The sequence below is a fragment of the Oryctolagus cuniculus genome, chromosome 19 (genome assembly GCF_051225735.1).
Source record: "Oryctolagus cuniculus isolate XC-2025 breed Fujian yellow rabbit chromosome 19, ASM5122573v1, whole genome shotgun sequence".
Classification (NCBI taxonomy): Eukaryota; Metazoa; Chordata; class Mammalia; order Lagomorpha; family Leporidae; genus Oryctolagus; species Oryctolagus cuniculus.
Window position 1 is genome coordinate 71,597,002 of NC_142885.1, and position 27,563 is coordinate 71,624,564.

A 27,563-nucleotide genomic window follows, 5' to 3' on the forward strand; every position below is an offset into this window, starting at 1 on the left:
CTCACCACGGGCAGAGGCAGGCACACGCCACTCCCTCTGTGCCAAAGCTTCCTCTCCAGGCAGGTGCAGCTTCCCGCGACACGTGCACAAAGGGCACTGGTCATGCAGTAATAGAGGACTGTGTCCATTCAGGATGGCCTGCGGGCAGGACCCTACCCCAAAGTCCTCCCGGGTACTTCTGCTGCTGCTGTTGGACCTCTGAGCCAACGAGGGAGTGTCTGAGTGTGGCCAGGGTGGCACCCAACAAGCAGGCTGGAGTCCCTGCCTCAGTCCCTGTGGGTCTAGTGCAGGGGGAACGCAGGAGAACTACATGCCTTTTTGGTATGGGAGGGAGGGCCCTGGACAGAACTTTGAGTTCTGGAGCCAGGGAGTTAGGAGAACTAGAGAGTCCAGTGCAGTCAGAGACTGACACACTTTGGTTTTTGCTTTTTAAAGGCTTTTATTTATTTGTTTGGAAAGTCAGTTACAGACAGAGAGCGAGCAGTGGTATCTTGTATCTGCTGGTTCACTACCCAGATGGTCATAATGGCTGGGGCTGGGCCAGGCCAAAGCCAGGAGAGTCATCCAGGTGTCCCACATGGGTGGCAGGGACCCAAACACTTGGGCCGTCTTCCACTGCTTTTCCCAGGAAATTAGTAGGGAGCCGGATCAGAAGCGGAGCAGCTGGGGCCCAGATCAGCGCTGGTATGGAATGCCGGGGTCACGGGTGGTGGCTTCACCTGCCACACCACACACCACCACACTGGGCCCACAGCACACTAAATGAAAGGCTTGCCTGTCTGTCGCTGGCTGACTTTCCCGTCAGATGTCAATAGTGTTGTTGATATTAAAAACTCAAAAATTTCACAGCCATGCATTTCAGACACAGTGGACAAATGCTCACATTCTGGGGGAGGGTGGGACACTGGTGCCTTGGTTACGACACGGCTAGGGATGCCTACAAGCCTACAACCCCGTCAGAGTGCCTGCGTTTGTGTCCTGGCTCTGCTCCTGACTGTAGGATCCTGCGAATGTGCACACTTGGAGGAGGCAGGTGACGGCTCAAGTTCATGGGATCTACCACACATGGGGAAATCTGGGTTAAGTTCCTGGCTCCTGGCTTCAACCAGTGGTTGTGGGCATTTGGGGAGGGAACCAGAGGGTGGGAGCTGTCTGTCTTCCCTCACCTCTCAAAACAAAACAAACCAAAACAAACAAACAAACAAAAACTGTGAAAGGAAAGAAGAAAGACTCTGGCGGTGGTGGTGGGCAGTCTTGCCCTGCATCAGGAGATGTGAACGTGGCTTGCATTTTTATCTTCTTGATGGGAACTAAATGTATTTTCTCTGTTAAGAATTAAGACAATTTCCAATTAACTGGAAACTTTTCAACTTTCCATGTGCACTTGATCTCCTCTGCTCAGCGCCAGAGGTGCTGCATGAGCTGGGGTTAGGCCTGTTTGTAGCAGCTCCCTCCCTACCTCACTGCACGCCTGAAACGACCTGCAGCTGCATCAGGAAAAAGCTCTGCACGCTGCCCTGCAAGCCGGCTCAGCACGGACGCAGGGGCCTGACGCAGAGCCAGGTGTCCGTAGCCACAGCAGCACAGGTGCAACCTGAGGAGCACAGGGGGGCAGTGGTGGACGTCTGCCCTGAGCCCCCATCAGAGCACCTCGGCTGGACGCCTCTCTCCAGCTCCTGGTTCAAGCTTCCTGCTGGCGCAGACCCCAGGAGGCAGCTCCAATGCCTGAAGTGATTAGATTACAGACACCCGTCGGGGAGACTTGGATTCAGGCCCCAGCTCCTGGGGACCCTTGGGGAGTGAGCCAGCAAACAGGAGTTTGCACTCTATCTCTCGTCCCTCTCAAGTCAAACATACGCATTTGTGTGTGTCTATACACAGTCCTAGGTAGGGGCAGGCACACCCACTGGGGTCCTCTGGCACTTTCTTGGCCGTACCCAGTGCTGCAGTCACCTTGTAGCCCCACTGCTCAACTGCTCTAAGAGGTGGCCCAGCCAAGCTGGTGCTGAGATTGAGGGGCCACCCCGATAGTCTCCCCAGAAGCCAGGACTGTCATGCCTGCCTCCCACAGAGAGGCACCCACAGCCCAGCTGTACCTCTGCTGCCCGCACCTCCATTCCTGTGCTAGGCACAGCTCTGCCTCACAACACCCCAGCTGGGTGCTGCCTCTCTCCCACCCAACCCTGCTGCTTCCTCTAGAAAGCCGGATCCAAGCGGCAGGGCGAGGGTGTGGTTCACAGTCCACAGCCTGCCAACCAAGGGCCCTGTCAGGAGGGCACTGCCCCACCCACTGTCCAGCTCAGATCCTCTCTGCCTCCCTGCCCGGAGCCCCTCCACCACGTGACCAACTGGCAAACCATCTCCCAGGGCCCAGGGTCTGCTCCGCAAAGGCTGAACTCACGGAGTGGAGTATCTCCCGCAATGCACTCCCCTACGTGGCATCAGATGACCCCAGGAACACTTCCATTCCAGAAAGTTCTTGCCAGCAAATACACAGCCCCACTTCCCGGAACATCCGTGCTAACCCTGGGAATGGCGGGGAGCTGTGTCTTCTCAATTAAATCAAAGTGAAAACATGGCCACAGGGGCCAGCGCCACGGCTCACTTGGTCAATCCTCCGCCTGCAGCGCCAGCATCCCACATGGGCGCCAGGTTCTAGTCCTGGTTGCTCCTCTTCCAGTCCAGCTCTCTGCTGTGGCCCGGGAGGGCAGTGGAGGATGACCCAAGTCCTTGGGCCCTGCACCCGCGTGGGAGACCTGGAAGAGGCACCTGGCTCCTGGCTTCAGATTGGCGCAGTGCCGGCCGTAGTGGCCATTTGAGGGGTGAACCAATGGAAGGAAGACCTTTCTCTCTGTCTCTCTCTCTCTGTGTTAACTCTACCTGTCAAATAAATAAATAAATAAGGGGAGGGGAGGGGAGGGGAGGAAAAGATGACCACAAAGATGCAAGATTTGAGATTAAAAACCACCCCATGAGGCTAGCGCAGGTGGTGGGGGTATCCTGACTTGGAGGGTCCACGCTGCACCTCAGCTCAGTCCCGGAAGACACCTGCCGCCTACTCCTCCACAGTTGCCAGGAAGAGCACTGAGGGAGGTGCAGAGCGCCAGGCTCCCCCGGGGAAGACGGGCTGGAAGCAGCAGTAGGCCCTGCACTTCCAGACCCAGGCCAGAAGGTGGCTCCACCACAGGGAGGCAGGGAGGGAATGCTGGGTCCAAACAAGAGAGCCCTAGCCAGCTCCTGGTGACAGCCACAAAACCCTTCCCAAACTGTGTGTCATTCCCTAGGAAGGGGACACAGCCCAGGCTGAGGTGAGGACAGGAAAGGGATGGAGTTCAGGAGGAGGCCGACCTCAGCAGTCAAGGCAAACGGCTGGTCGCCCAAGAAAAGCAGGAACTGACACACAGGCCATTCTCTAACGACCGTTTCTCTCAGAGATGGACGGGTATCGACACACTACTAAACTGCCCCATGAGACAGCCCTGGGTCAGCAGTGGGCAACCCCTCTTGCTTGACAGAGAACCTGCCCCCACAGAGGGCCCGTGGGCAGCAGGCTAGACAGCTTTATCGCGCGACTGTAGGCCTCAACCACCCCAGGGCACAAGTGTTCTGAGAGGGTGTGCTAACTGGGCTAAGAACCCCTACACCTGCAACTGTCCCATTCCTATGAACCTGACCCAAGAGACCAGACCAGCTGCCAGCTCAACAGAACCCTGTCTCCGGCTGTCTCTGTCTGGGGATCCTCTCAGCCCACACCCACGGCCCCAAGGGCCACTGCTCCACTTGCCGTGACTACGCAGAAACAGCCGAGCATGTCAACATCCCAAATCCAGGAAAACGTCTTCGCTCTCCTTAAACAGCGAAGGGCACGGCCCACTGGTGAGGGAAAGCAGCTGCCCTCCAGAGCTCCTGCCAGCCAGAGCTGGGAGCAGACCCGGGAACACACCCTGCCAACAAGCAAGTCCTGCTGTTTTGGAAGCACAGCTGGGCGCTGCGAGCGGCCAGGGTGTTGACACCTAGGGAAACAAGTCGCTGCCTGTACCGTCCTGAACAAATAACGGCCTGTTTTCATACAAAACGCATGGAAATGGGGTCAGTGTCATCACTCGGCGGGTCAAGCGCAGCTGACACCATCAGCATCTCACGGGAGCGCCAGTTGAGTCCCAGCTCCTTCGTTTCCAACCCATCTCCCTGCTAATGCACCTGGGAAGGTGGCGGAAGACGGCCTGAGTGCTTGGGCCCCTGCACCCACGTGGGACACCTGAAGAGTTCCAGGCTCCTGGCTTCAGCCTGGCTCAGTCCTGGCTGTTGAGGTCATTTGGGGAGTGAACCAGAGGATGAAAGACAACCCCCCCAGCCTCTGTCTCTCCCTCTCTCTCTAACTCTGCCTTTCAAACAGATATTTTTAAGCATGCACAGAGTTACAGTACCGTCGAACGTTTCCTCATACACCCAGCACGCGTGGGGAGTGGGCCGCGCTGCCAGGCTGCCGGGACGTGCACCTGGTCAGTCTCCCTCCAGGCTCCCTCTCACTCCCCACTGTGTGTCTGCACAGGTCCCACAGGCTCCTCACTGCTCTACAGGTGCACCGGCAAGTACCTTGCCCCGCCTGCCCTCTTCCCGTCTTCCGGAGCGGTTATGTCACAATCTTTGGTTATATAAACACTCCATTTGGTTGTTATGACTGTGAAGTGTTGCCCACTACTGGGCCCAGCCCTAGTCCCTCTTATTCCACTTCTTATTGCTCCTGGAAATGGCCTTTGCCTCAAGTGTCTTGTGCTTGACTTCCAGGCACCCGTCACACTTCCAGGGTGCTGAGCAAGGGCTCAGCCAGCTCTGGGGTCCCCAGGTTGGTCTTCTCAGTTTGAGGTAGTCCTATTTGTTTTGTTTTGGTTTATTGGGGGGGGGTTAAGATTTATTTATTTGAAAGTCAGAATTACACAGAGATAGGAGACACAGAGAAAGAGCAAAATTAACAAAGGCAAAATTAAAACAAATGGGGGGCGGCGTTGTGGTGTAGTGGGTAAAGCTGCCACCTGCAGTGCCGGCGTCCCATATGTGCACTGGTTCGAGTCCCGGCTGCTCCACTTCCCATCCAGCTCTCTGCTATGGCCTGGGAGAGCAGTAGAAGATGGCCCAAGTCCTTGGGCCCCTTCACCCATGTGAGAGACCCAGAAGAAGCCCCTGGCTCCTGGCTTTGGATCGGCATAGCTCTGGCCGTTGCAGCCAACTAGGGAGTGAACCAGTGGATAAAAGATCTCTTTCTCTCTCTCTGCCTCAGCCTCTCTATAACTCTTTCAAATAAATAAATATTTAAAAATAATTTTTAAAAAGAGTTATTCACTTATTTGAAAGGCAGAGTTACAGAGAGACAGAGAAGAGAGAAATCTTCCATCTGCTGGTTCACTCCCCAAATAGTAGCAACGGTCAGAGCCCGGCCGATCTGAAGCCAGGAGCCAGGAGTTTCTTCCGAGTCTCCCACGTGGGTGTAGGGCCTCAAACACTTGGGCCGTCTTCTGGTGCTTTCCCAGGAGCATTAGCAGGGGGCTGGGTCAGAAGGGGAGCAGCCAGGACTTGAACGGGCACCCATACGGGATGCCGCACTGCAGATGGCAGCTTAACCCACGGCACCACAGCGCTGGTTCCCCAGGTCTTTGATCCATCTTGAATTGATTTTGGTATACGGTGAGAGGTAAGGATCTAATTGCACTCCTCTACGTATATACATCCAGTTTTGCCAGCATCATTTGTTGAAGAGATTATCCTTACTTCACAGCATGGTCTGGGCACTTTTGTCACAAGCGAGTTGACTGCATGTGCGTGGACTACTTTCTGGGCTGTCCGTTCTGTCCCACTGACCGATGTATCGGTTTTTATGCCAGTACCAAGCTGTCTCAGTTACTCCAGCTTTGTCGCATGCTTGGAGTCAGAACTGTGAGGGCTCTAGCTTGATTTTTCCTGCTCAAGACAGCTTTAGCTTTGCGGGGTCTTTTGTGATTCCATATGAATTTTAGGATATTTTTTCTACTCCATAAACAATATCATTGGTATTTTGGTAGGGATTGCAAAGAATCTGTAGACTGTTCTAGACAGATTTCTGCTTTGTGAGTTCACCATTAGCATCTAAAAAAGCTAACGAATTTCACGTTTATTTTGTAACCTACAACTTTACTGACGTGGCTTGTCAATTCCAACAGCTTTTTGGCAGAATGTTTGGGTTTTCCATGCGGAGCATCATGGCACCTGCAAACGTGGATAATCTGACTTCCTCTTTCTGATTTCCTCCTCCCAACTACTCCTGCTAAAAGCCCCAGTAACGCACTGCGCAGGAGTGGTGAAAGTGGGCATCCGTGTCTTGTTCCAGATCTGAGGAGAACGCCTGCAGTCTTGTCTCATGCAGCATGGCACTGGTTGCTGGTGTGTCATATACAGCCTGTAGAATTCTGAGGAATGTTCCTTCTTTACCTAATTTGAAGAGCTTTTATCATGAAGAGGGGCTTTCTCCGCACCTACTGAGACGACCAGGTAGCTCTGACCCGTCATTCTATAGCATTTATCGTGATGTATGCTCTTTTGACGTGGTTTCAGATGAAATTTGCTAGTATTTTGTTGAGAATCTTCGCATCTTGCTCACTACGGACACATCAAAGGTATCTGGGCTCAACTCGCAGACCCGGCTCCCAAGTCCAGGTCTCTGCCAATGCAGACTCGGAGGCAGCAGGGACGGCTCAAGCTCTTGGGTCCCTGCCTCTCCGTGGCAGACCCAGATCAAAATCCTGGTTCCCAGCTTCAGCCCATCCTGGTCCTAGCCATTGAAGGCATCGGGGGAGTGAACCGGCAGATGGGAGCTTGCTCTGTCTCCCACATACATTAAAAAAGGAAGAAAAAAAATCTACAAACAAACGTATAAATCTTGATCAGGACTGATATGCACACTAAACTGTTAGGGAGAAGTACACAAGAGCACACTGAATAGAAATGCATCCCGTTAAAACAAAGGATGTGGCAGGCAGAGGACGGTCATGTGAGGGGAGATACAGCCACGTGCTTCCTGTAGAACAGGGGTAGTAAATACACGTAGACACTTCAAAAAGTTCATGGAAAATCTAATTAAAAAAGCTTATTTTGATGCAAACTTTTTTTTTTTTTTTTGACAGGCAGAGTGGACAGTGAGAGAGAGAGACAGAGAGAAAGGTCTTCCTTTTTGCCGTTGGTTCACCCTCCAATGGCTGCCACGGCTGGCGCACTGCAGCCGGTGCACCGCGCCAATCGATGGCAGGAGCCAGGTACCTATCCTGGTCTCCCACGGGGTGCAGGGCCCAAGCACTTGGGCCATCCTCCACTGCACTCCCGGGCCACAGCAGAGAGCTGGACTGGAAGAGGGACACCCGGGACAGAATCCGGCGCCCCGACCAGGACTAGAACCCGGTGTGCCGGCGCCGCAAGGCGGAGGATTAGCCTAGTGAGCCACGGCGCCGGCGTGCAAACTTTTTTTTAAGATTTATTTTATTTATTTGAAAGACAGAGTTACAGTGAGAGGTAGAGACAGAAAGAGAGGTCTTCTATCCGCTGGTTCACTCCCCAGATGGCCACAATGGCCAGAGCCACACCGAACCAAAGCCAGGGGTTAGGAGCTTCTTCCGGGTCTCCCACACGGGTGCAAGGGCCCAAGGACTTGGGCCATCTTCTACTTCTTTCCTAGGCCACAGCAGAGAGCTGGATAGGAAGTGGAGCAGCCAGGTCTTGAACCAGTGCCCACATGGGACGCCGATGCTTCAGGCCAAGGCGTTAACCCACTGCGCCACAGCGCCAGCCCCCACCCCCTATTTTTCAACATTTATTTATTTGAGAGGCAGAGGTCCCACCCACTGGTTGAGCTCCTAGATGCCTACAAGGGCCAGGAATGGGCTTGGGACAGAGCTAGGAAGTGAGAAAATAACCGCGTTCTCCCACAGGAGTGAGAACCCGAGTCCTTCAGCCATCACTGCTGCTTCCCGAGGCCAGCCCGGCACCAGCCAGCACTCCAGTGCCGGCTGCAGGCGTCGTCACCACTGCTGCTCCGGGAGCTTTCTGGAGATCCCTCCTGCGCCCAATTTCAAAATTTCTGCACCAAAATAAACGTACCTCTTTAAAAAACATATTGATTTCAGAAGTTAGAGTTAAAGAGAGAGGGAGAGAGGGCAAGACAGATCTTCCATCCACTAGTTCACTCCCCAAAACAGCTGCAACAGTCAGGAGAGGCAGAGAGAGAGAGAGAGAGACAGACAGACAGACAGACAGACAGGTCTTCCATCCACTGGTTCATTCCCCAAATGGCCGCAACGGCTGGAGAGAGAGAGAGAGAGAGAGAGAGAGAGAGAGAGAGAGAGAGACAGGTCTTCCATCCACTGGTTCATTCCCTAAATGGCCGCAACGGCTGGAGAGAGAGAGAGAGAGAGAGAGAGAGAGAGAGAGAGAGAGAGAGAGACAGGTCTTCCATCCACTGGTTCATTCCCCAAATGGCTACAACGGCTGGAGCTGCACCGATCCGAAGCCAGGAGCCAGGAGCTTCTTCTGGGTCTCCCATGCGAGTGCTGGGGCCCAAGGACTGGGGCCATCCTCCACTGCTTTCCCAGGCCACAGCAGAGAGCTGGATCGAAGTGGAGCAGCCAGGACTCGAACCTGCGCCCATATGGGATGCCAGCACTGCAGGCGGTGACTTTACCTATTAAGCCACAGTGCCGGTCCCATAATTTTTTCAATATTCATGCTTGACATTTTTTATCATAAAACCTTCAGGTAAAGGGACTTTCTAACATATGGATAAGTAGTTTAGCCATTTCTGGAAGACAGGCTGTGTGAGAACCAATAAGCAAGAAAGGATGTAATCTTAAGACCCGAAATGTTCTAGGGGCTTTAAAGATGGAAAGGTATTGAACTTGGAGGGGCGGAGGACGGGAAGAGAGCCGGTGCACAGCAGGACAACTGACCTCCGTTCCTGATGGCTGTGATCCCGTGGTAGAAGTCTGCGAAACTCATCACACCAAGCCCACTGGGATCCAGGTACTGAGTTAAGTCCTTCACCTGCAATCAGCAAATGAAAATATGTTACCCAGAGCATTTACGAAATCGAGGTGGGGTGTAGAGTGCACCTGACCTCTATGCCACACACAGAGGGCAGCCCGCGAGCGGCGGTGCTGAGAACAAGGCCGACGCAGCCACTGCTCAGGGGTACATCTGCAGTGAGTGAGTGTTAGAATACAACTACACTACATCACAGCGCTCAGAAAATAATAAAGAGATAAAAAGGATTCAAGAGAAAGTGACAATACTGACACGAGGCAAACGTGATTGAACACATAGACATTCAAGCCGCTGAGCGAAAGATCAAAGCAAAAGCACAGGGCAGATCCAAAATAATATCTGGGCAAAGTTCCCAAAGCAAACGCAGTTCCGGCCACATAGGGAAAAAATACACAAGTACGTAAGCATACCAACTTCCGCCCCACAAGACCCACTCCTCAAAGACTCAGATCTCCAAAACTCATTCAGCCAAATTCCTTAAACTTTAAAGAAAAACCTTTTATTCTTTATAAAGCTATCTAAGAGTCAAGGGACGAAAACAAGAAAGAACGGTAACAGAGGAGGTGGTAGGCTGCAAATACAAAGCACACAAAACGGAAATGCTCACTGCCTGATATGAGCGCTCACGCTGTGTACAAGTGATGGAGTACGGCAGGGTACCCCATGAGAAAGCACCACTGATGCTTAGGAAATTAAATTACCTCTTAACTTTTTGGCACCAATGACAACACTATTCTTTTTTTTTTTTTTTTTTTTTTTTTTTTTAAGATTTCTTTTAGGAGCCAGCATTGTGGCATAGTGGGTTAAGCCACTGCCTGCATCCCATATGGGCACCAGTTTGAGTCCCGGCTGCTCCACTTCTGATCTGGCTCCCTGCTATAGCTTGGGAAAGCAGTAGAAGGTGGCCCAAGTCCTTGAGCCCCTGCACCCACATGGGAGACCTGAGAGAAGCTCCTGGCTCCTGGCTTCGGATCAGAATACTTACTGGAAAGTTTAGATATACACCTAAATGTAGCTGACTGGCACAAAGCTGCTGAAGGGTGGTACTGGAAAGTCATATGCCAGTCTCTCTCCTGTTACACGGGTTTGATCCCCTCTATAACAAAAATAATCCTTTATTAAAGATGTATTTATTTATTTGAAAGTCAGAATTACATAGAAAGAGAGAGGGAGAGACAGAGAGAGATCTTCCATCTGCTGATTCACTACCCAAGTGTCCACAACAGCCAGGGCTGGGCCAGGCAGAGCCAGGAGCCAGGAGCTCAAGCACTTGGCCACCTCCCGCTCCTTTCCCAGGCACATCAGCAGGGAGCTGGATCAGAAGGAGCAGCGGGACTTACACTGGAACCCATAGGGACGCGGGCACTGCAGACAGTGGCTTAGCCCTAAGTGACGAAACACAGCACAGGCCCCCTGGACGATGGAATTTTAGAGTAGGAGGAGGCACTGGGGTGCAGTGGGTCAAGCCAACAACTGGGACACTCGCATCCCATGTAAGGGCAACCGGGACTGAGTCCCACCTCCACTTCCTGCTAGCATGCTTGGGAGCATCAGGTGGCGGCCCAAGTACTTAGGTTCCTGCCACCTACATGGGAGATTCTGATGGAGTTCCTGGCTCCTGGTTTTGGCCTGGCACAGCACCGTCAGTCTCAGGTATGTGGAGAGTGAACCAGTTGCTAGACTGTCACTCTGGCATTCAAATACATAAATAAATAAAACTTTTAAAAATGAGTGAGGGGGGTGTGGCACTGTGGTGTAGTTGGTAAAGCTACCGCCTGCAGTGCCGGCATCCCATATGGGTGCTGATTCGAGTTCCGCCTGCTCCACTTCTAGTCCAGCTCTCTGGCCTGGGAAAGCAGTGGAGGATGGTCCAAGTCCTTGGGCCCCTGCATCTGTGTGGGAGACTGGGAAGAAGCTCTGGGCTCCTGCAGCTCCGGTCACTGTGGCCATTTGGGGAGTGAACCAGCAGATGGAAGACCCCCCCGCCTGCCGCCTCTCTGTAACTCTTTCAAATAAATCCTTAAAAAGAGAGGAAGAAAGATAAAAACAGAAAAACAGCACAGAAGAGAAAAACAAAGAGGGTAGGACAGTGCATTTGGCCGGTGACAGATGATTTTTTACCACAAAATGAAGAAAAGATCATTAAAGAGGCCTAGTAAGGTAGAGTGGGCTGGGTGAGCACATTAAAAGGTGTAGAAACGGCCGGCGCCACAGCTCACTAGGCTAATCCTCCACCTGCGGCGCTGGCACCCCAGATTCTGTCCCGGTTGCTCCTCTTCCAGTCCAGCTCTGTGCTGTGGCCCGGGAGGGCAGTGGAGGATGGCCCAAGTGCTTGGGCCCTGCACCCGCATGGGAGACCAGGAGGAAGCACCTGGCTCCTGGCTTCAGATCGGCGGGTGAACCAACGGAAGGAAGACCTTTCTCTCTTTCTCTCTCTCTCACTGTCTAACTCTGCCTGTCAAAAAAAAAAAATAAATAAATAAATAAATAAATAAATTAGGCCAGCGCCGTGACTCACTAGGCTAATCCTCCGCCTTGCGGCGCCGGCACACCGGGTTCTAGTCCTGGTTGGGGTGCCGGATTCTGTCCCGGGTGTCCCTCTTCCAGTCCAGCTCTCTGCTGTGGCCCGGGAGTGCAGTGGAGGATGGCCCAAGTGCTTGGGCCCTGCACTCCATGGGAGACCAGGAGAAGCACCTGGCTCCTGCCTTCGGATCAGCGCGGTGCGCCGGCCGTGGCGGCCATTGGAGGGTGAACCAATGGCAAAAGGAAGACCTTTCTCTCTGTCTCTCTCTCTCACTGTCCAGTCTGCCTGTCAAAAAAAAAATTAAATTAAATTAAATCAAATTAAAAAAAAAAAAAAAAAGGAAAAGGTGCAGAATCATCAGGGATAATTCACAGCGGCCACAGGTACTCCTCTTGGGCTACCCCACACTGGGCGGGCTGACAGCTGCTGGCATAGCAGTGAGACACAGAGAAAGCCTCGGGGAGGCCCTGTCCAGGACAGAAGGCAGATAAACCAGATCCGATCCCTAGCCTGGTGGAATAAGCAGGGTGTTGGCGGAGGGCAGGGCCAGGCCTGGGACGCCAAGGAGATGACGTCACACGTGGTACTGCTCACAGCATCAGCTCCCTGTTCCTCCTGACAGCAGTGCCTTTACAGCTGTATCTGGAGGCCTCGAATCAGGCAAACTAACAACAGGAAGGTTAGGTCCTGAGGCCTGCACTGAAGCCAAAGAGAGGGGTTTCAGAGGTGCAACTGCAGAAGGTGGCGAGACACACAGCCCAGACGAGAACAAGAATCTAGGCTGCTGCTCCAGGGTGGGGCAGGATCGCGGGAAGCTGGGCATTGAGAGTGTCTTGGAGCTGAGTGCTGTGGCTCTGCTTGGGACACCCAAGTCCCACATCACAGTGCCAGATCCAGTCGTGGCCACCCTACTTCCAGCCCAGCTCCCGGCAGGCAGCAGGTCACGGGGCCCTGTTCCCCACGTGGGAGACCTGGACGGAGCTCCTCCCTTCTGGCTTCGACCAGGCCCAGCCCTGACCGTTGCAGACATCTAGGAGTGAACCAGTGGATGACAGATGGAGCTCTCTCTCTCTCTCTCTCTCTTTTCCCCCCAACTCTGCCTTGCAAATAAATAAAGCTCAATAAAATAAAGAGAAAGTCTTGCACCCCAGCTTGAGGGCCGACATCAACGAGATTTCCTCCTGGTCTTCGGGAGGCAGGGGAGTCACGTAAGGGAAAGGAGTGACCACTGGAATCCAGGGAACCCAGTCCCACTGGGCAGAGCAGGAAGAAAGCTAGAACCCAGCAGCGAGACGCAGCTGTCCAAGTTCCGGTGAGAAAGGCCCAGGGAGCTGTTGGCAAAGCTCGGGCACCACTGAGAAGCGACGTGGAGAATGAGGGGCGTCGGAGAAAGGAGACCCCGGGGGCCAGGCCCCAGCACTCAGCCCCACCAGCGCAAGGTTCTCTGACCCCTCACAGCATCCAGGGGGCCACCTGTACCCAGACCCACGCTCCGAGTGTCGCTGGGCAGGGACATCCGTGTGTGAGCTGATTCACAGAAACAAGTGAGTCAGCATTCGCATCTCACAGAAATCTGTCCATCAAGAGCCCTCCTGGACACCATGGTCCATACTGACCAACCTCTAGGATTCCTGGGAACACCGAAACCAAAGCTACTTGAAGAACAAAATGTACCAAGTTGGTCACTTGTTTATTAACCAAAGGCTTCTTAAAAAACCATTCACCAGGAGCAGGTCCTTTCATGCTACCCTGTTAGAACGATCAAGGGGGAAACAAAGGGCTTGTTCTTTCAAAAATAGTTCTGAAGATTCACTTATTTATTTGAAAGGCAGCGTTACAGAGAGAAACAGACAGAGAGATCTTCCATCCACTGGTTCACTCCCCAGACAGCCATAACAGCCAAGGCTGGGCCAGGTCAAAGCCAGGAGCCAGGAGCTTCCTCCAGGCCTCCCACGTGGGTGCAGGAGCCTAAGCACTTGGCACCTTCTGCTGCTTTCCCAGGCCATAGCAGGAAGCTGGAATGGAAGTGGAGCAGCTGAGAAATGGACTGGTGCCCATACGGGATGCCAGCACTGCTGATGGTGGCTTCACCCACTATGCCACAGCACCAGCTCCCCACCAAAAATTTTTTTTTAATTTCCCTTCATTTGAAAGGCAGAGAGATCTTCCATCTGCCAGTTCACTCAGCAAATGCCCACAGCAGCCTGGGCTGGCCCAGGCTGAAGCCAGGAGCCTGGAACTCCACCCATGTCCCCCACAGGGTTGGTGGGGACCCAAGTGCTTGAGCTGCCTTCTAGGGAACAATTAGCTAGAAGCCGAAATGGGAACCAGAGCTAGCCCTGGAGCCAGGCACTCAGACACTGTTGGAAACTCCCCCTTGACCTACACTTCCTTTATGCCTGAGGGACAGACCCATCTCTGGGCAGCTGATTTGGTACAGTTCTCGTCCTCTCAAAGTACTCCACGCGAGGCTCTCAGAAGAAACTGGTGATGCTGTCAGACAACCCACCCTTCCTGCACAATCTGCAGGGCCAGAAATCCAAGCCGAGACCTCAACAGGGCGGCCCGAGCGAGCCAGCCTGCCCCAGCAAACGGACAGAGTGGGCTTCAAAGGAGCCTGCTGTGCAACCAGCCACGGAGGGAGGGAGTCAGCCCCTAGCAGCAGTACTCCAAGGGAAAACTTAACCAAAAAATGGCATTGCGGCTACTAATCCGGAAGACAAGAAAGCAGAATCCTCACAGACGTCACACCGAAGGGGCGAGTGCTCAGTGCAGCAGCGCCAGCACCGCATCCCAACAGCCCCGGTTCAAGCCTCAGCACCCACGAATGTGCACGCGACAGCTCCCTACCTAGGCCCTTGGCTCTCACGTGGAGACTCGGATGCAGTTTTTGGCTCCCAGCTTCAGCCTGGCCCAACCGTGACTGCTGAGGCTCTTTGAGGAGCAAACCAGCATATGGAAGATTTCTGTCTCTCTGCCTTTCAATTGTAAGTAAAATTACCCAAAAAATCACATTAAAAACACTGCAAAGCACCCTTCAAAGAGAGAAACGAACCCTATTTCTGCATCTTGTTGCAACTATATTTTTTACAAAAAAGTATATAAGTTTTCTTTATTGTTACCACAAAGAAAATAAATCAGTAGCCTTTTAAGATACTTCAAGTTCATCTTAACGTATTTTTAGCTGTTATTTGAGATAACTGTAGGTTTACCTGCAATTCTAAGAAAAAACGCAGACAGACCCTGGGTGCCTGTTATCTTACGATCACAGCCAGGAAACACACACTGGCGCAGTGCAGGTGCAGAAGCTCCGGCTCCACTCTCCACAGTCACCTCCCTGCCGCTGCCTCACCCGCAGCCACTGCTTCGTCTGCACTCCTGTTTCCTCAGCTCAGTGTCACACAGAACGTCACATTTTGGGAGTGACTTTTTCACTCAACAGAATTCCCTAAACAGTCACCCCGGCTGTTGCCTATATTAACACTTTTGTTCCTTTTCATTCCTGAGTAACGTTGCAAGGAAATAATATATTACAGTTTCTATAACAATTCACCTGTTGTAGGACATCTGGTGGTTAGTTAAGTTGCTCTATATTTTTATGTGAAATTGCTGGGTCATACAGTAGTTGTGTGTCTAGGATTTTTTTTTTTTTTTTAGGATTTATTTATTTGAAAGGCAGAAGTACAGAGAGAGAGGGAGAGGCAGAGATCTTCCATCTGCTGGTTCACGCCACAAATGGCTGCAAAGGCCACAGCTGGGCCAATCCAAAGCGAGGAGCCAGGAGCTTCTCCCAGTCTCCCACATGGGAGCAGGCGTCCAAGTACTTGGGCTGTCTTCCGTTGCTTTCCCAGGAACATTACAGGAATCTAAATTGGAAGTGGAGCAGCCAGGACTCAAACAGGTACCCATATGGGATGTCAGCAACACAAGCGGCAGCTTTACCCACTATGCCACAGCGCTGGCCCCGCATATCTAGTTTTTTTTGTTTTGTTTTGTTTTTTAAGATCTGTTTATTTATTTGAGGGGCAGAGTTTCAGAGGGAAGGAGAGGGGTTTTCTATCTGCTGGCTCACTCCCCAAATGGTCACAACAGCTAGAGCTGAGAAGATTCAAAGCCAGGAGCCAGGAGCTTGTCCGGGTCTCTCTCGTGGGTGCAGGGACCCAAGCACTTGGGCCATCTGCCATTGCTTTCTCAGGCCATTAGCAGAGAGCTAGATCAGAAGTGAAACAGCTGGGACTTGAATCATTGCCCATATGGGATGTCAGCACTGCAGTCGGAGGCTTAACCTGCCGGCCCCAGGCAGTTTCTTAAAAACTAGATGCCGGGAGGGGCCAGAGCTAGCGCAGCAGGTTAAGCCATCGCCTGCGGCACTGGCATTCCATATGGGCACCAGTTGGAGTCCTGACTGTTCCACTTTTTATTATTATTATTATTATTTATTTGACAATGAGAGAGAGACAGAGAGAAAGGTCTTCCTTCCATTGGTTCACTCCCCAAATCGCCGCCACGGCGACGCTGCGCTGATCCGAAGCTAGGAGCCAGGGTCTTCCTCCTGGTCTCCCATGCGGGTGCAGGGCCCAAGCACTTGGGCCATCCTCCACTACCCTCCCGGGCCACAGCACAGAGCTGGACTGGAAGAGGAGCAACCGAGACTAGAACCGGTACCATATGGGATGCCAGCGCTGTAGGCAGAGGATTAACCAAGTGAGCCACCGCGCTGGCCCTGTTCCACTTCTGATCAGCTCCCTGCGAATGGATTGGGAAAGCAGTGGAAGATGGCCCAAGTGCTTGAGTCCCTGCACCACATGGGAGACCCAGAAGAAGCTCCTGGCTTCAAATTGGCCCAGCTCCAGCCACTGTGGCCATTTGGGGAGTGAAACAGCAGATGGAAGACCTCTCTCTCTGTCTCTCCCTCTCTGTCTGTAACTCTGCCTCTTAAACAAATAAATAAAACAAAAGAAAAAAAGAGAGAGGGCGAGGGAGGGAGGGAAGAACTGCCCACTGTTTCCAGAGCGGCTACGCCCTTTACGCCCTCCAGAGTCATACGGCGACTCAGCTCCTCCACGTCTTCAGCTTCAGCACTGCGTATTCTGACAGTTCTATCTCATCGATATTGAATCTGTAATTTCGGTCAATATATCTAATGTTAGTGATGCCAAACATCTTCTTCTGTGATGGTTGACCATCTGTATATCTTCGGTGAAATTTCTCTTACTATCATATTTAAATTAAGACATTTTCAACAAAGCTTTTTAAAAAAATATTTATTTATTTGAAAAGCAGAGTGACAGGGAGAGAGGACACATGCAGAAAGAGAGAGACAGAGAGATGATGATCTTCCAGCCAATGATTCACTCCTCAAATGTCTGCAAACATCCGGGCCTGGGCCAGGACGAGACCAGGCGACAGGAGTTCCACCGGGTCGCCAAGTGAAAGAACCCAAGACCCTGGGTTTCCCCCCTCGGAGGCACATCAGCAAGAAGCTGGATCAGAAGCAGAGCAGAGGCCAGCGCCGTGGCGCAGTGGGCTAATCCTCTGCCTGCAGCGCCAGTATCCCATATGGGCACCAGGTCTAGTCCTGGCTGCCCCTCTTCCAGGCCAGCTCTCTGCTGTGGCCTGGGAAGGCAGTGGAGGATGGCCCAAGTCCTTGGGCCCCTGCACCCACATGGGAGACTGGGAGGAAGCACCTGGCTCCTGGCTTCGGATCAGCACAGCTCCGGCTGTTGTGGCCATTTGGGGAGTGAACCAACGGAGGGAAGACCTTTCTCTCTGTCTCTCCCTCTCACTGTCTGTAACTAACTCTCAAATAAAATAAATAAAATCTTAAAAAAAAAAAAAAAGAATAAGAAGAAGAAGGAAGAAGGAAGAAGAAGGATATAAAGAGAATCGAAAATGAATCTTGATGTGAATGGAAGGGGAGAGGGAGTGGGAAAGGGGAGGGTTGCGGGTGGGAGGGACGTTATGGGGGGGGGGGCATTGTAACCCATAAACTGTACTTTGGAAATTTTATTCATTAAATAAAAGTTAAAAAAAAAAAAGAAGGAAGAAGAAGGAGGAAGAAGGAAGAAGGAGGAGGAAGAAGAAGAAGGAGGAGGAGGAAGAAGGAAGAAGGAAGAAGGGGAAGAGGAAGAAGAGGAAGAGGAGGAGGAGGATGAGAAGAAGAGGAAGAGGAGGAGGAGGAGGAGAAGGAGAGGAGGAGGAGGAGAAGCAGCAGCAGCAGCAGCAGCAGCACAGAGGAGCTGGGACTGGAACCAGGCGCTCGGAGAGGCGTTCAGGGATCCCCGCAGCAGCTGAACCCACTGACCCACAAGCCGGCCAGCAGACAGTGCCACCAGGCAGCAAGTTCCTGCGGGCTTCCTCCAGCTGCTCAGACTTCACACGAGACGTGCACAGCAAACGGCCACTCAGCAGGCAGGTTGTCACCTAGACACACCGACCTGAGGCTGCTCACCTGCCTGACAGCACCCTCGCTTGTTCCTAAAGGTGCCAACAAAGCAGCTGCTCGTACACAACGGCCTTTCCCTGTTGCTCCCCAGGGCCAGCCCAGCGATCCTGATCTGACTATCCCTGGAACCCCCAACAACCACCTGACGAGACCAGCTCACAACCAAGTCTCCAGCGCACTCTGGTCATGGACAACTACCTACCTTTGGCCCCAAAGTGTATGTGCCAGTCTGCACCAAAGCTCAAGACGCCACTTCTAAAGCCCTCACTTAGAATTCAGGGGAGGTGGGGTGGAACTGTGGCACAGCAGGGCAGCAAGCACTCGGGATGCTCACATTCCGTATCAGAGTACGGGTCCCGTCCTAACTACTCCACTTCCAATCCGCTGAGGTGCCTGGGAAGCACCGGACGAGGCTCAAGTCCTCGAGTTCCTGCCACTCACGAAGGAGACGCCGACGGAAGCTCCTGGCTTCAGCCTGGCCCAGCCACAGCTGCCGCAGTCATCTGTGGAGGGAGCCAGTAGCTGAAAGAGCTCTGCTCCTTCTCTGTTATTTTGCCTTTAAAATAAATATGTAAATAAAGCTTTTAAAAAGACAGAAGAGGGCCAGCGCCGCGGCTCACTAGGCTAATCCTCCGCCTAGCGGCGCCGGCACACCGGGTTCTACTCCCGGTTGGGGCGCCGGATTCTGTCCCGGTTGCCCCTCTTCCAGGCCAGCCCTCTGCTGTGGCCCGGGAGTGCAGTGGAGGATGGCCCAGGTGCTTGGGCCCTGCACCCCATGGGAGACCAGGAGAAGCACCTGGATCCTGGCTCCTGCCATCGGATCAGCGCGGTGCGCCGGCCGCAGCGCGCCGGCCGCGGCGGCCATTGGAGGGTGAACCAACGGCAAAGGAAGACCTTTCTCTCTGTCTCTCTCTCTCACTGTCCACTCTGCCTGTCAAAAAAAAAAAAAAGACAGAAGAGTCAAGGTCAAACCATCTTGATAAGACTGGAGAAGACGAGACTCGTAATTGTTAAGTTGAAGAAGAGGAGACGGGGTAGCTGTCGTCCTTTACCGACACATTCGGAAGTCAGTCTGCGTGTCTATTTTTGAACAGTTGTTCCAAACTATGCTCTCCTTTTCAGGCTGTACTTTACCTATTGAAAGGCAGAGTGGCTGGCGCCGCGGCTCACTAGGCTAATCCTCCGCCTTGCGGCGCCAGCACACCGGGTTCTAGTCCCGGTTGGGGCGCCAGATTCTGTGCCGGTTGCCCCTCTTCCAGGCCAGCTCTCTGCTGTGGCCAGGGAGGGCAGTGGAGGATGGCCCAGGTGCTTGGGCCCTGCACCCCATGGGAGACCAGGAGAAGTACCTGGCTCCTGGCTCCTGCCATCGGATCAGCGCGGTGTGCCGGCCGCAGCACACCGGCCGCGGCGGCCATTGGAGGGTGAACCAACGGCAAAAGGAAGACCTTTTTCTCTCTCTCTCTCACTGTCCACTCTGCCTGCAAAAAAAAAAAAAAAAAGAGAGAGAGAAGAAGAAGAAGAAGAAGAAGAAGAAGAAGAAGAAAGAAAGGCAGAGTAACACAGAGAGAGATCTTCCTTGTACTGTCCACTCCCCCAGATGGCCACGTCAGTTGGAGCTGGGCCAGGTTGCCAGGAGCCTGGAATTGCATCCTGGTCTCCCATGTGGGTGGGCAGCGGCCCAAATATTTGGGCCATGTTTTACTTTTTTTTTTTCAAGGTTTATTTATTTATTTGAAAGGCAGAGCGACAGAGACAGACAGAAAGAAATCTTCCATCCATTGCTTCACCCTCCCAAATGGTTCACTTCCCAAATGGCCACAATGGCTGGCACTGGGCAATCTGAAAGCAGAAGCCAGGAGCTTATTCTGGGTCCCCCATGTGGGTGGCAGGGGACCGGGGGTTTGGACCATCCTATGCCGCTTTCCCAGGTACGTTAGCAGAGAGCTGGATTGGAATTGGAGCAGCAGGGACCTGAACTGGCGCCCACAGGGGATGCTGGTGTCACCTGCTACACCACAGCGCCGGCCCATTCTTGGGCCATTCTCTGCCACCCTCAGGCCCATCAGCAGGGCACTGGATCAGAAGTGGAGTAGCTGGGACTCGAGCCAGTATTCCCACCACAGGATGCTGGCGCTGCAGGAGGTGGCTTCATCCACTGCACCACAACCTGGCTCTGAAGTCTGTTTATTTTTATATATTTAAAAGGCAGAGCAACAGAGGCAGAAGGGAAAGAGAGAGAGAGAGATCCTTCATTCTCTGGTTCACTCCCCAAATGTCCACAACAGCCAGGGCTGAGCTAGGCTGAAGCCAGGAACCCAGAACTCCATCCAGGGTACCAGGGGCCAAGTACTTGGGCCACTACCGTTGCCACCAGAGCGTGAATCAGCAGGAAGCCAGACTGGAAGCAGAGCAGGACTCAGTGCAGGCACTTAGAGCAGAACGTGGGCAAACCAGGCAGCAGTGTGACCCACTGTGTCACAGCGACCACCCCAAACGTGAAAATGGTTTAAAATAATATTAAAAGGATCCCCTGCAGCAGATGCAGTGCCACGTGTGGCACCAACCCCTCTGGAAGCACCTCAAACCCTTACTCAAACCTGCATCCGACCGAAGTCGCCACACACAGGTCCAGGCTTCCCCAACAACAGTTATTAACTGTAATTGGACACATTCACGCTACGGTGCGCACTACGCCCGTGCATGTGCTGTGACTGTGAAGCCTGGCTCATCAGCATTTCGGCTTCTCCCACATTACTCTGTAACCGACTGGAGACTAACTACTGCCTCTGGTGGGTTTTGTTTGGTTTTCTGTTTGCTTTTTTTTTTTTCTTTTCAAATTTATATGTTACATTTTGGCTTCACATGGCAGAAAGAGAATTCTGTGCTCTGATAACAAACTCCCAAGCTTAGCGAGGTCATTACTGATGGCGTGGATACTTCTGTTGCTGAACCAGATTAAACTTTAGCACTGACTTCCACAGGTCCTGTCCCCACATGCAGCCATTAGTCTGCCGGCCTGGCCACTGCAGAAGCCCCGGCTCCTTCCCACCGTCCTGTGCTCCCTTTCTGCCTCACGTCCCTACAGGAACACCTCGGCAGCTTCCAGAGTCTCCAGCTAGTATCTCTTCCAGAATCTCTCTACATTTTATCTCAAATTGTGCCTTGCTAAGAACTTCCTGGGAGCCGCATTGTGGCAGAGCGGGTAGGCGGACACCTGCGATGCACGCTTCCCCTATGGGCACCAGTTAGACCCAGCTGCTCCACTTGCCATCCAGCTCACCGCTTACGGCCTGGGAAAGCAGTAGACGATGGCCCAAGTGCTTGGACCCCTGCCACCAACGTGGGGGACCTGGAGGAAGTTCCTGGATCCTGGTTTTGGCCTGACCCAGCCCCAGCCACTGCAGCCATCTGGGGAGTGAACCAGCGGGTGAAAGATCTCTCTCTCTCTGTCTCTCTCTAACTTTGACTTTCAAATAAATAAATCTTTAAAAAAAGAGCCTCCTGGGGTGGAACTGGCACTGTGGTGCACCAGGTTAAGCACCTGCTTGAGACGCCAGCATCCCACACCAGAGCACTGCTTGGAGTCCTGGCCGCCCTGCTTCGGATCCAGCTCCTTGCTTATGGGCCTGGAAAGGCAATGGAGGATGGCCCAGGCACGTGGAACGCCGCCACCCCCGTGGCAGACCAGGAGGGAGTTCCAAGCTCCCCAGTTCAGCCTGGCAGGGCCGGCCACTGCAGCTACGTGGGAAGTGAACCAGCAGATGCAAGATCCATCTCGCTATCACTCTTCGTCTCTCTTCCCACAACCCCTTCCTCCCTGTCACTCTATCTTTCAGATAAATAAATCTTAGAAAGAACTTTCTAGGAGACAGTCTTTTTAAAAAAAAAATTATTTTATTTATTTGAAAGACAGAGTTACAGAGAGAGGTAGAGACAGAGAGAGAGGTCTTCCATCTGCTGGTTCACTCCCCAGATGGCCGCAACAGCCGGAGCTGCGCTGATCTTGGTCTCCCACGCAGGTGCAGGGGCCCAAGGACCTGAGCCATCCTCCACTGCTTTCCCAGGCCACAGCAGAGAGCTGGACTGGAAGTGGAGCAGCCAGGACTAGAACCGGAGCCCATATGGGATGCCAGTGCTGCAGGCCAGGGCTTTAGCCCGCTGCACCACAGCGCCGGCCCTACAGGAGACAGTCTTGGTCTCACTCCTCCTGCAACTCCTCAGACACTTGCACTTGTTTGTTTGTTTGTTTTTTTGACAGGTAGAGTTTACAGACAGTTAGAGAGAGAGACAGAGAGAAAGGTCTTCCTTTCCTTCTATTGGTTCACCCCCTAAATGGCCGCCACGGCCGGAGCTACGCCTATCCAAAGCTGGGAGCCAGGTGCTTCCTCCTGGTCTCCCACACAGGTTCAGGGGCCCAAGCGCTTGGGCCATCCTCCACTGCCCTCCCGGGCCACAGCAGACAGCTGGCCTGGAAGAGGAGCAATCAGAACTAGAACTGGCGTCCATATGGGATGCCAGCGCCGCAGGTGGAGGATTAACCAAGTGAGCCGTGGCGCCGGCCCCGCACTCGTTCTTCACTCTGGGGTCCCTTCCAGGTCCCTGCAGGTACTGTCTTCTCTGACCTCTCCGATAAATGTCATTTTCTACACTGTCTTCTCTCTCTCTCTCTTTTTAAGGTACGGAAGTGGTTTTGTGTTTTGTTTTTTTGACTTGAAAGGCAGAGACACAGAGCTCCTTTCACTGGGTCATTCCCTAGATGCCACCGACCCCCACCGAGAAGCCTGGAATCAGAGACTGAGTGAGTGTCCCATGGGGGCAGCAGGAACCCAACTCCGCGAGCCATCACTGTTGCCTCCCAGGGTGTACATTAGCAGGAAGCTGGATTCAGGAGTCAGGGCTGGGTACTGAGCCCAAGTCCTCCAACGTGGACTCGGTGACTTAACAGCTAGGCCCAACACCTGCCCCCCAAGTTTCATGCCTGTCCCCTTAAGTGCCCCTGCCTGTGGTTTCTGGCCTGTCTTCCTGGCTAGAGGCTCTCCTCAATATCAGACGTCTGTCTGTCCCTTCACACTGAAAAGCAGGCACTGCTGGAAGCTGCTCTGCACGGTGGGCTGGGCAACAGGGACCTTTCACTGCAGGTGAGCCAGGCAGGGGCCAGGCGCCTGTGTCACTCGGAGCGCAGGACTCCACCCTGTGCAGGAAAATTCTCTCTTGGGCGGGGCAAGGCCTGTGAATATGACGGGCCAGTGACCTGGCTCCCCAAAGTCATGGACTGATGGCACTAAGGGGACAGGGGGCGGGCCCTGGTCCAACTACAGGGTGCAGGGGTGGGCCTAGCAGGATTCCTCAGGTCCTCAGGAAGGCAGTTCCTACGAGAGAGCTGGTGACGCAGCCTGACTCTGGCCCAGCCTTCCTGCTTCCTGTCCATGCTCCACACTGCACCTCTGCCACCCCCATCAGAGGCTGATCTCACGGGCTGCCCGGGCCTGGACGGGGAGCCTCTCCCCTAGAACCACGGGCCAAAACCAACCTCCACACTTCACAAACAGCTTCTGGGAGTGAAGACAATCTCACCACCAAGATCACGTGGGTGGTGCAGCTCCACTGCAGCAGACACTGGCCTCAGGGGAGCACAGTAAGTTCCATGGGGCTGGACAGCCCAGCGAGATGAGAAGCACAAAGTGGACTTAGCACGGCAGGGAGGCATCGTGACACAGAGGCTGCCTGGGGAGGCGGGGGAGGCAGGGGAGGCTGGATTGTAGCAGGAGGAAGGCCTCTGCCTGCAACACCGGCATCCCATACGGGCGCCAGTTCATATCCCCGCAGCTCCACTCCCAATGCAGCTCCCTATTAGAGGCCTGGGAAAAGCAGCAGAGAAGGGACTAAGTGTCCCACGCTGCCCACATGGGAATCCTGGATGAAGCGCCTGTCTCCTGGCTTCTGCCTGGCCTAGCCACTGGCTGTCGTAGCCATCTGAATAGTAAACCAGCAGATGGAAGATTTCTCTCTCTCTCTCTGATTTTAAAATAAACAAATAAATCTTAAAAAAAAAATAAAGTACGCTTGGGACACCTACGTTCCACATCAGTGTCTGGATTTGAATCCTGGCTCCTCTCTCCATTCCAGCTTCCCGCTAACATGAAACTTGGGAGGCAGCAATGATGTCTCAAAGAACTGGGTCGGGAAACCCAAACTGAGTTGTTGGCTCTGGGCTTTGATCCTGTACAGCCTTGGCTGTACTGGGCATTTGGGTAGTGACCACCAGGTGAGAGATACCTCATTCTCTCTCTGTCTCTCTTCTCTCTCTCTCTCTCTCCCTGCTTTTCAAATAAAGGAGCTAAAACCAGTCCCTGGAGCAAGGACCGTCTCTTAACAAACGGTGCTGGGAAAACTGGATCTCCACAAGCAGAAGTATGGAGCAGCACCCCTACCTTACACCTTACACAAAAGTCCACTCAACATGGATTAAAGACCTAAATCTACGACTCGATATCATTAGAGAACATTAAGGAAACCCTGGAAGACATTGGCATAGGCACAGGATTCTCGGAAAATACCCCAGAATCACAGGCAATCAAGCCCAAAATTGACAAATGGGATTACATCAAACTGAGAAGTTTCTGCACTGCAAAAGGAGCACGCAGTGGGGCCAGCGCTGTGGCGTAACGGGTGAAGCCGCTGCCTGCAGTGCCAGCATCCCATATGGGCACCGGTTCGAATCCCGGCTGCTCTACTTCCGATCCAGCTCTCTGCTGTGGCCTGGGAAAGCAGTAGAAGATGGCCTAAGTCCTTGGGTCCCTGCACCTGCTTGGGAGACCCGGAAGAAGCTCCTGGTTCCTGGCTCCTGGCTTTGAATCAGTGCAGCTCTGAACGTTGCGGCTAACTGGGGAGTGAACCAGCAGATGGAAGACACCTCTCTCTCTCTCTCTTTCTGCCTTTCCTTCTCTCTCTGTGTAACTCAGATAAATAAATAATAATTAAAAAAAAAAAAAAAAGACAGGCCGGTGCCGTGGCTCAATTGGTTAATCCTCCGCCTGCAGCACCGGCATCCCATATGGGTGCCAGGTTCTAGTCCCGGCTGCTCCTCTTCCATCCAGCTCTCTGCTGTGGCCCGGGAAGGCACTGGAGGATGGCCCAAGTGCTTGGGCCCTGCACCCCCATGGGAGACCAGGAAGAAGCATCTGGCTCCTGGCTTCAGAACGGTGCAGCACCAGCCATAGCAACCATTTGGGGAGTGAACCAACAGAAGGAAGACCTTTCTCTCTGTCTCTCTCTCACTGTCTATAACTCTATCTGTCAAATAATTAAAAAAAAAAAAAAAAACTCACCAAAGTGAGGAGGCAACCGACAGAATGGGAGAAATTATCTGCAAACTTCAACTGATAAAGTATTAATAACCAGAATATATAAAGAGATCAAGAAAATCCACAATAAAACAAACAACCTAGTTAAGAAATTGGCAAAGGACTTAAACAGGTATTTTTCAAAAGAGGAAATGCAAATGGCCAACAGACACATGACAAAAATGCTCGGGATCACTAGCCATCAGGGAAACGCAAATCAAAATCACAATTGGTGAGGATGTGGGGGAAAGGTACCCTAATCCCCTGTTGGTGGGAATGCACACTGGTAAAGCCACCCTGGGAGACAGTGTGGCGATAACTCAGGAAGCTAAATGCAGACCTACCATATGCAAGAGTTAGCTGTACCCCATGATTATTGCAGCTCAATTCACAATAGCCCTTCAACTGAAGACCGGATAAAGAAATTATGGGATATCACAGCATGGAACACCACACAGCAGTTAAAAAATCCAAAATCCAGTCATTTGCAACAAAATGGATGATACTAGAAAACATCCTACTCAGTGAACTAAGCCAGTCCTAAAAGAATAAATCCCGTATGTTCTCCCCGACCTGTGATAACCAGCAGAGCACCTAAAAGGCAATCTGTAGACATGAAACTGACACTTTGAGAAGCAATGACCTTGAACAGCCCTCGTCTTGACTGCGGAGGAACAGTTTGTGTTTTTCATACTATTTGTTGAACTTTGTACTTAACATAGAGTTAATCATATGTGTATGAGGTTAACTGAAAATAGATCTTAGTAAAAAATAAGAATGGGAATAGGAGAGGAAGTGAAGAGAGGCGGCAGAGTGGGTGGGAGGGCCAGAGGGGGGAAGAATCACCATGTTCCTAGAGTTGTAATTATGATGTGTATGAAGTGTGTCTTCCTTATGATGTGTATGAAGTGTGTCTTCCTTATGACGTGTATGAAGTGTGTCTCCCTTATGATGTGTATGAGGTGTGTCTCCCTTATGTGTATGAAACGTGTATCCCTTATGATGTGTATGAGGTGTGTCTTCCTTATGATGTGTTTGAAGTGTGTATCCCTTATGATACGTATGAAGTGTGTATTCCTTAAATAAAGGTTTCTAGGAAAAAGGGGGAGGGAGAGGAGGAGGGAGGAGGAGGATGAAGACAAAGAAGAAAATCAATCTGTGGATAACAGGACACTGCTGTCTGAAGTACTGGTCACAGGACCGAGGGATGAGAACCTGTGTATCTTGGGGAGCCCATATGTTGTCTGCCACACCCACCTAACTTTTAAAAAATAAGTTTTATTGAGATACAATGTCTACTCTACAGGCTCTTTTTTTAAAGATTGATTTATTTATTTGAGAGAGAGAGAGAGAGAGAGGTATCTTCCATCTGCTGGTCACTCCCCAGAGGCCCTACCAGGTCAAAGCCGGCATCAGGAGCTTCACCCTCACCCTCCACGTGGCCGGCAGGGCCCACACACTCAGGCCGTCCTGCACTGCTCCCCAGGCCATGAGCAGGCAGCTGGACGAGAAGCAGAGCACTCGGGACTGGAGTCAGTAACATATGGGATGCCAGCTGCAGGCAGTGGCTCCATCCACTACACCACAACGCCAGGCCCTACTCTTTTGTTTTTGTGACTAGTATCTGTTTCCATCTTACCCGAAAGGTAGGCTGACAGGATGAGATGTTCACCTGCTGGTTCACTCGCCGAATGCCTGCAGCAGCAGGGCTGTGCCAGGCCAAGCCCAGGAGCCCAGAGTCCCACCACGTGGGTGGTACGGACCCCAGTGCCTGAGCCACCACCCGCTGCCTCCCACGATGCACACCAGCAGGAGGCTGGACAGGGAGCTCAGCCGGAACTCGGGCACTCAGACGCGAGATCCAGGCATCTCAAGTGGCAACTCAGCTGCTGCACCAAAAGTTGCCTCCACTCTCCTGTTCTAAATCAGTTCATCCTATTTTTTTAAAAAAAAGACTTATTTACTTAAAAAGCAGAGTTGCAGAGAGAGAGAAGAGACACACAGTGAGGTCTTCCATCCACTGTTTCACTCCTCAAATGGCCTCAATGACCCAGGCTGGGCCAGGCCAAAGCCAAGAGCCAGGAGCTTCTTCTGGGTCTCCTACGTGGGTGCAGGGGCCCAAACACTTGGGCCATCTTCCACTGCTTTCCCAGGTGCATTAGCAGGGAGCTGGATCAGAAATGGAGCAGCC

At 52.7% G+C, this 27,563-nt stretch overlaps 1 protein-coding gene across 3 annotated transcripts in view; it reads right to left on the minus strand.

The window, feature by feature from the left end:
* RAB11FIP3 (RAB11 family interacting protein 3) overlaps nucleotides 1-27,563 on the minus strand; it is a 103,488-nt gene that overhangs the window by 41,138 nt on the left and 34,787 nt on the right. For all 3 annotated transcript variants that reach the window (XM_070064197.1, XM_008252705.3, XM_070064196.1), the window contains one exon: nucleotides 8,967-9,060. In XM_070064197.1, coding sequence (XP_069920298.1) covers nucleotides 8,967-9,060 — 94 coding nt within the window. The remainder of the gene's footprint in view (nucleotides 1-8,966; nucleotides 9,061-27,563) is intronic.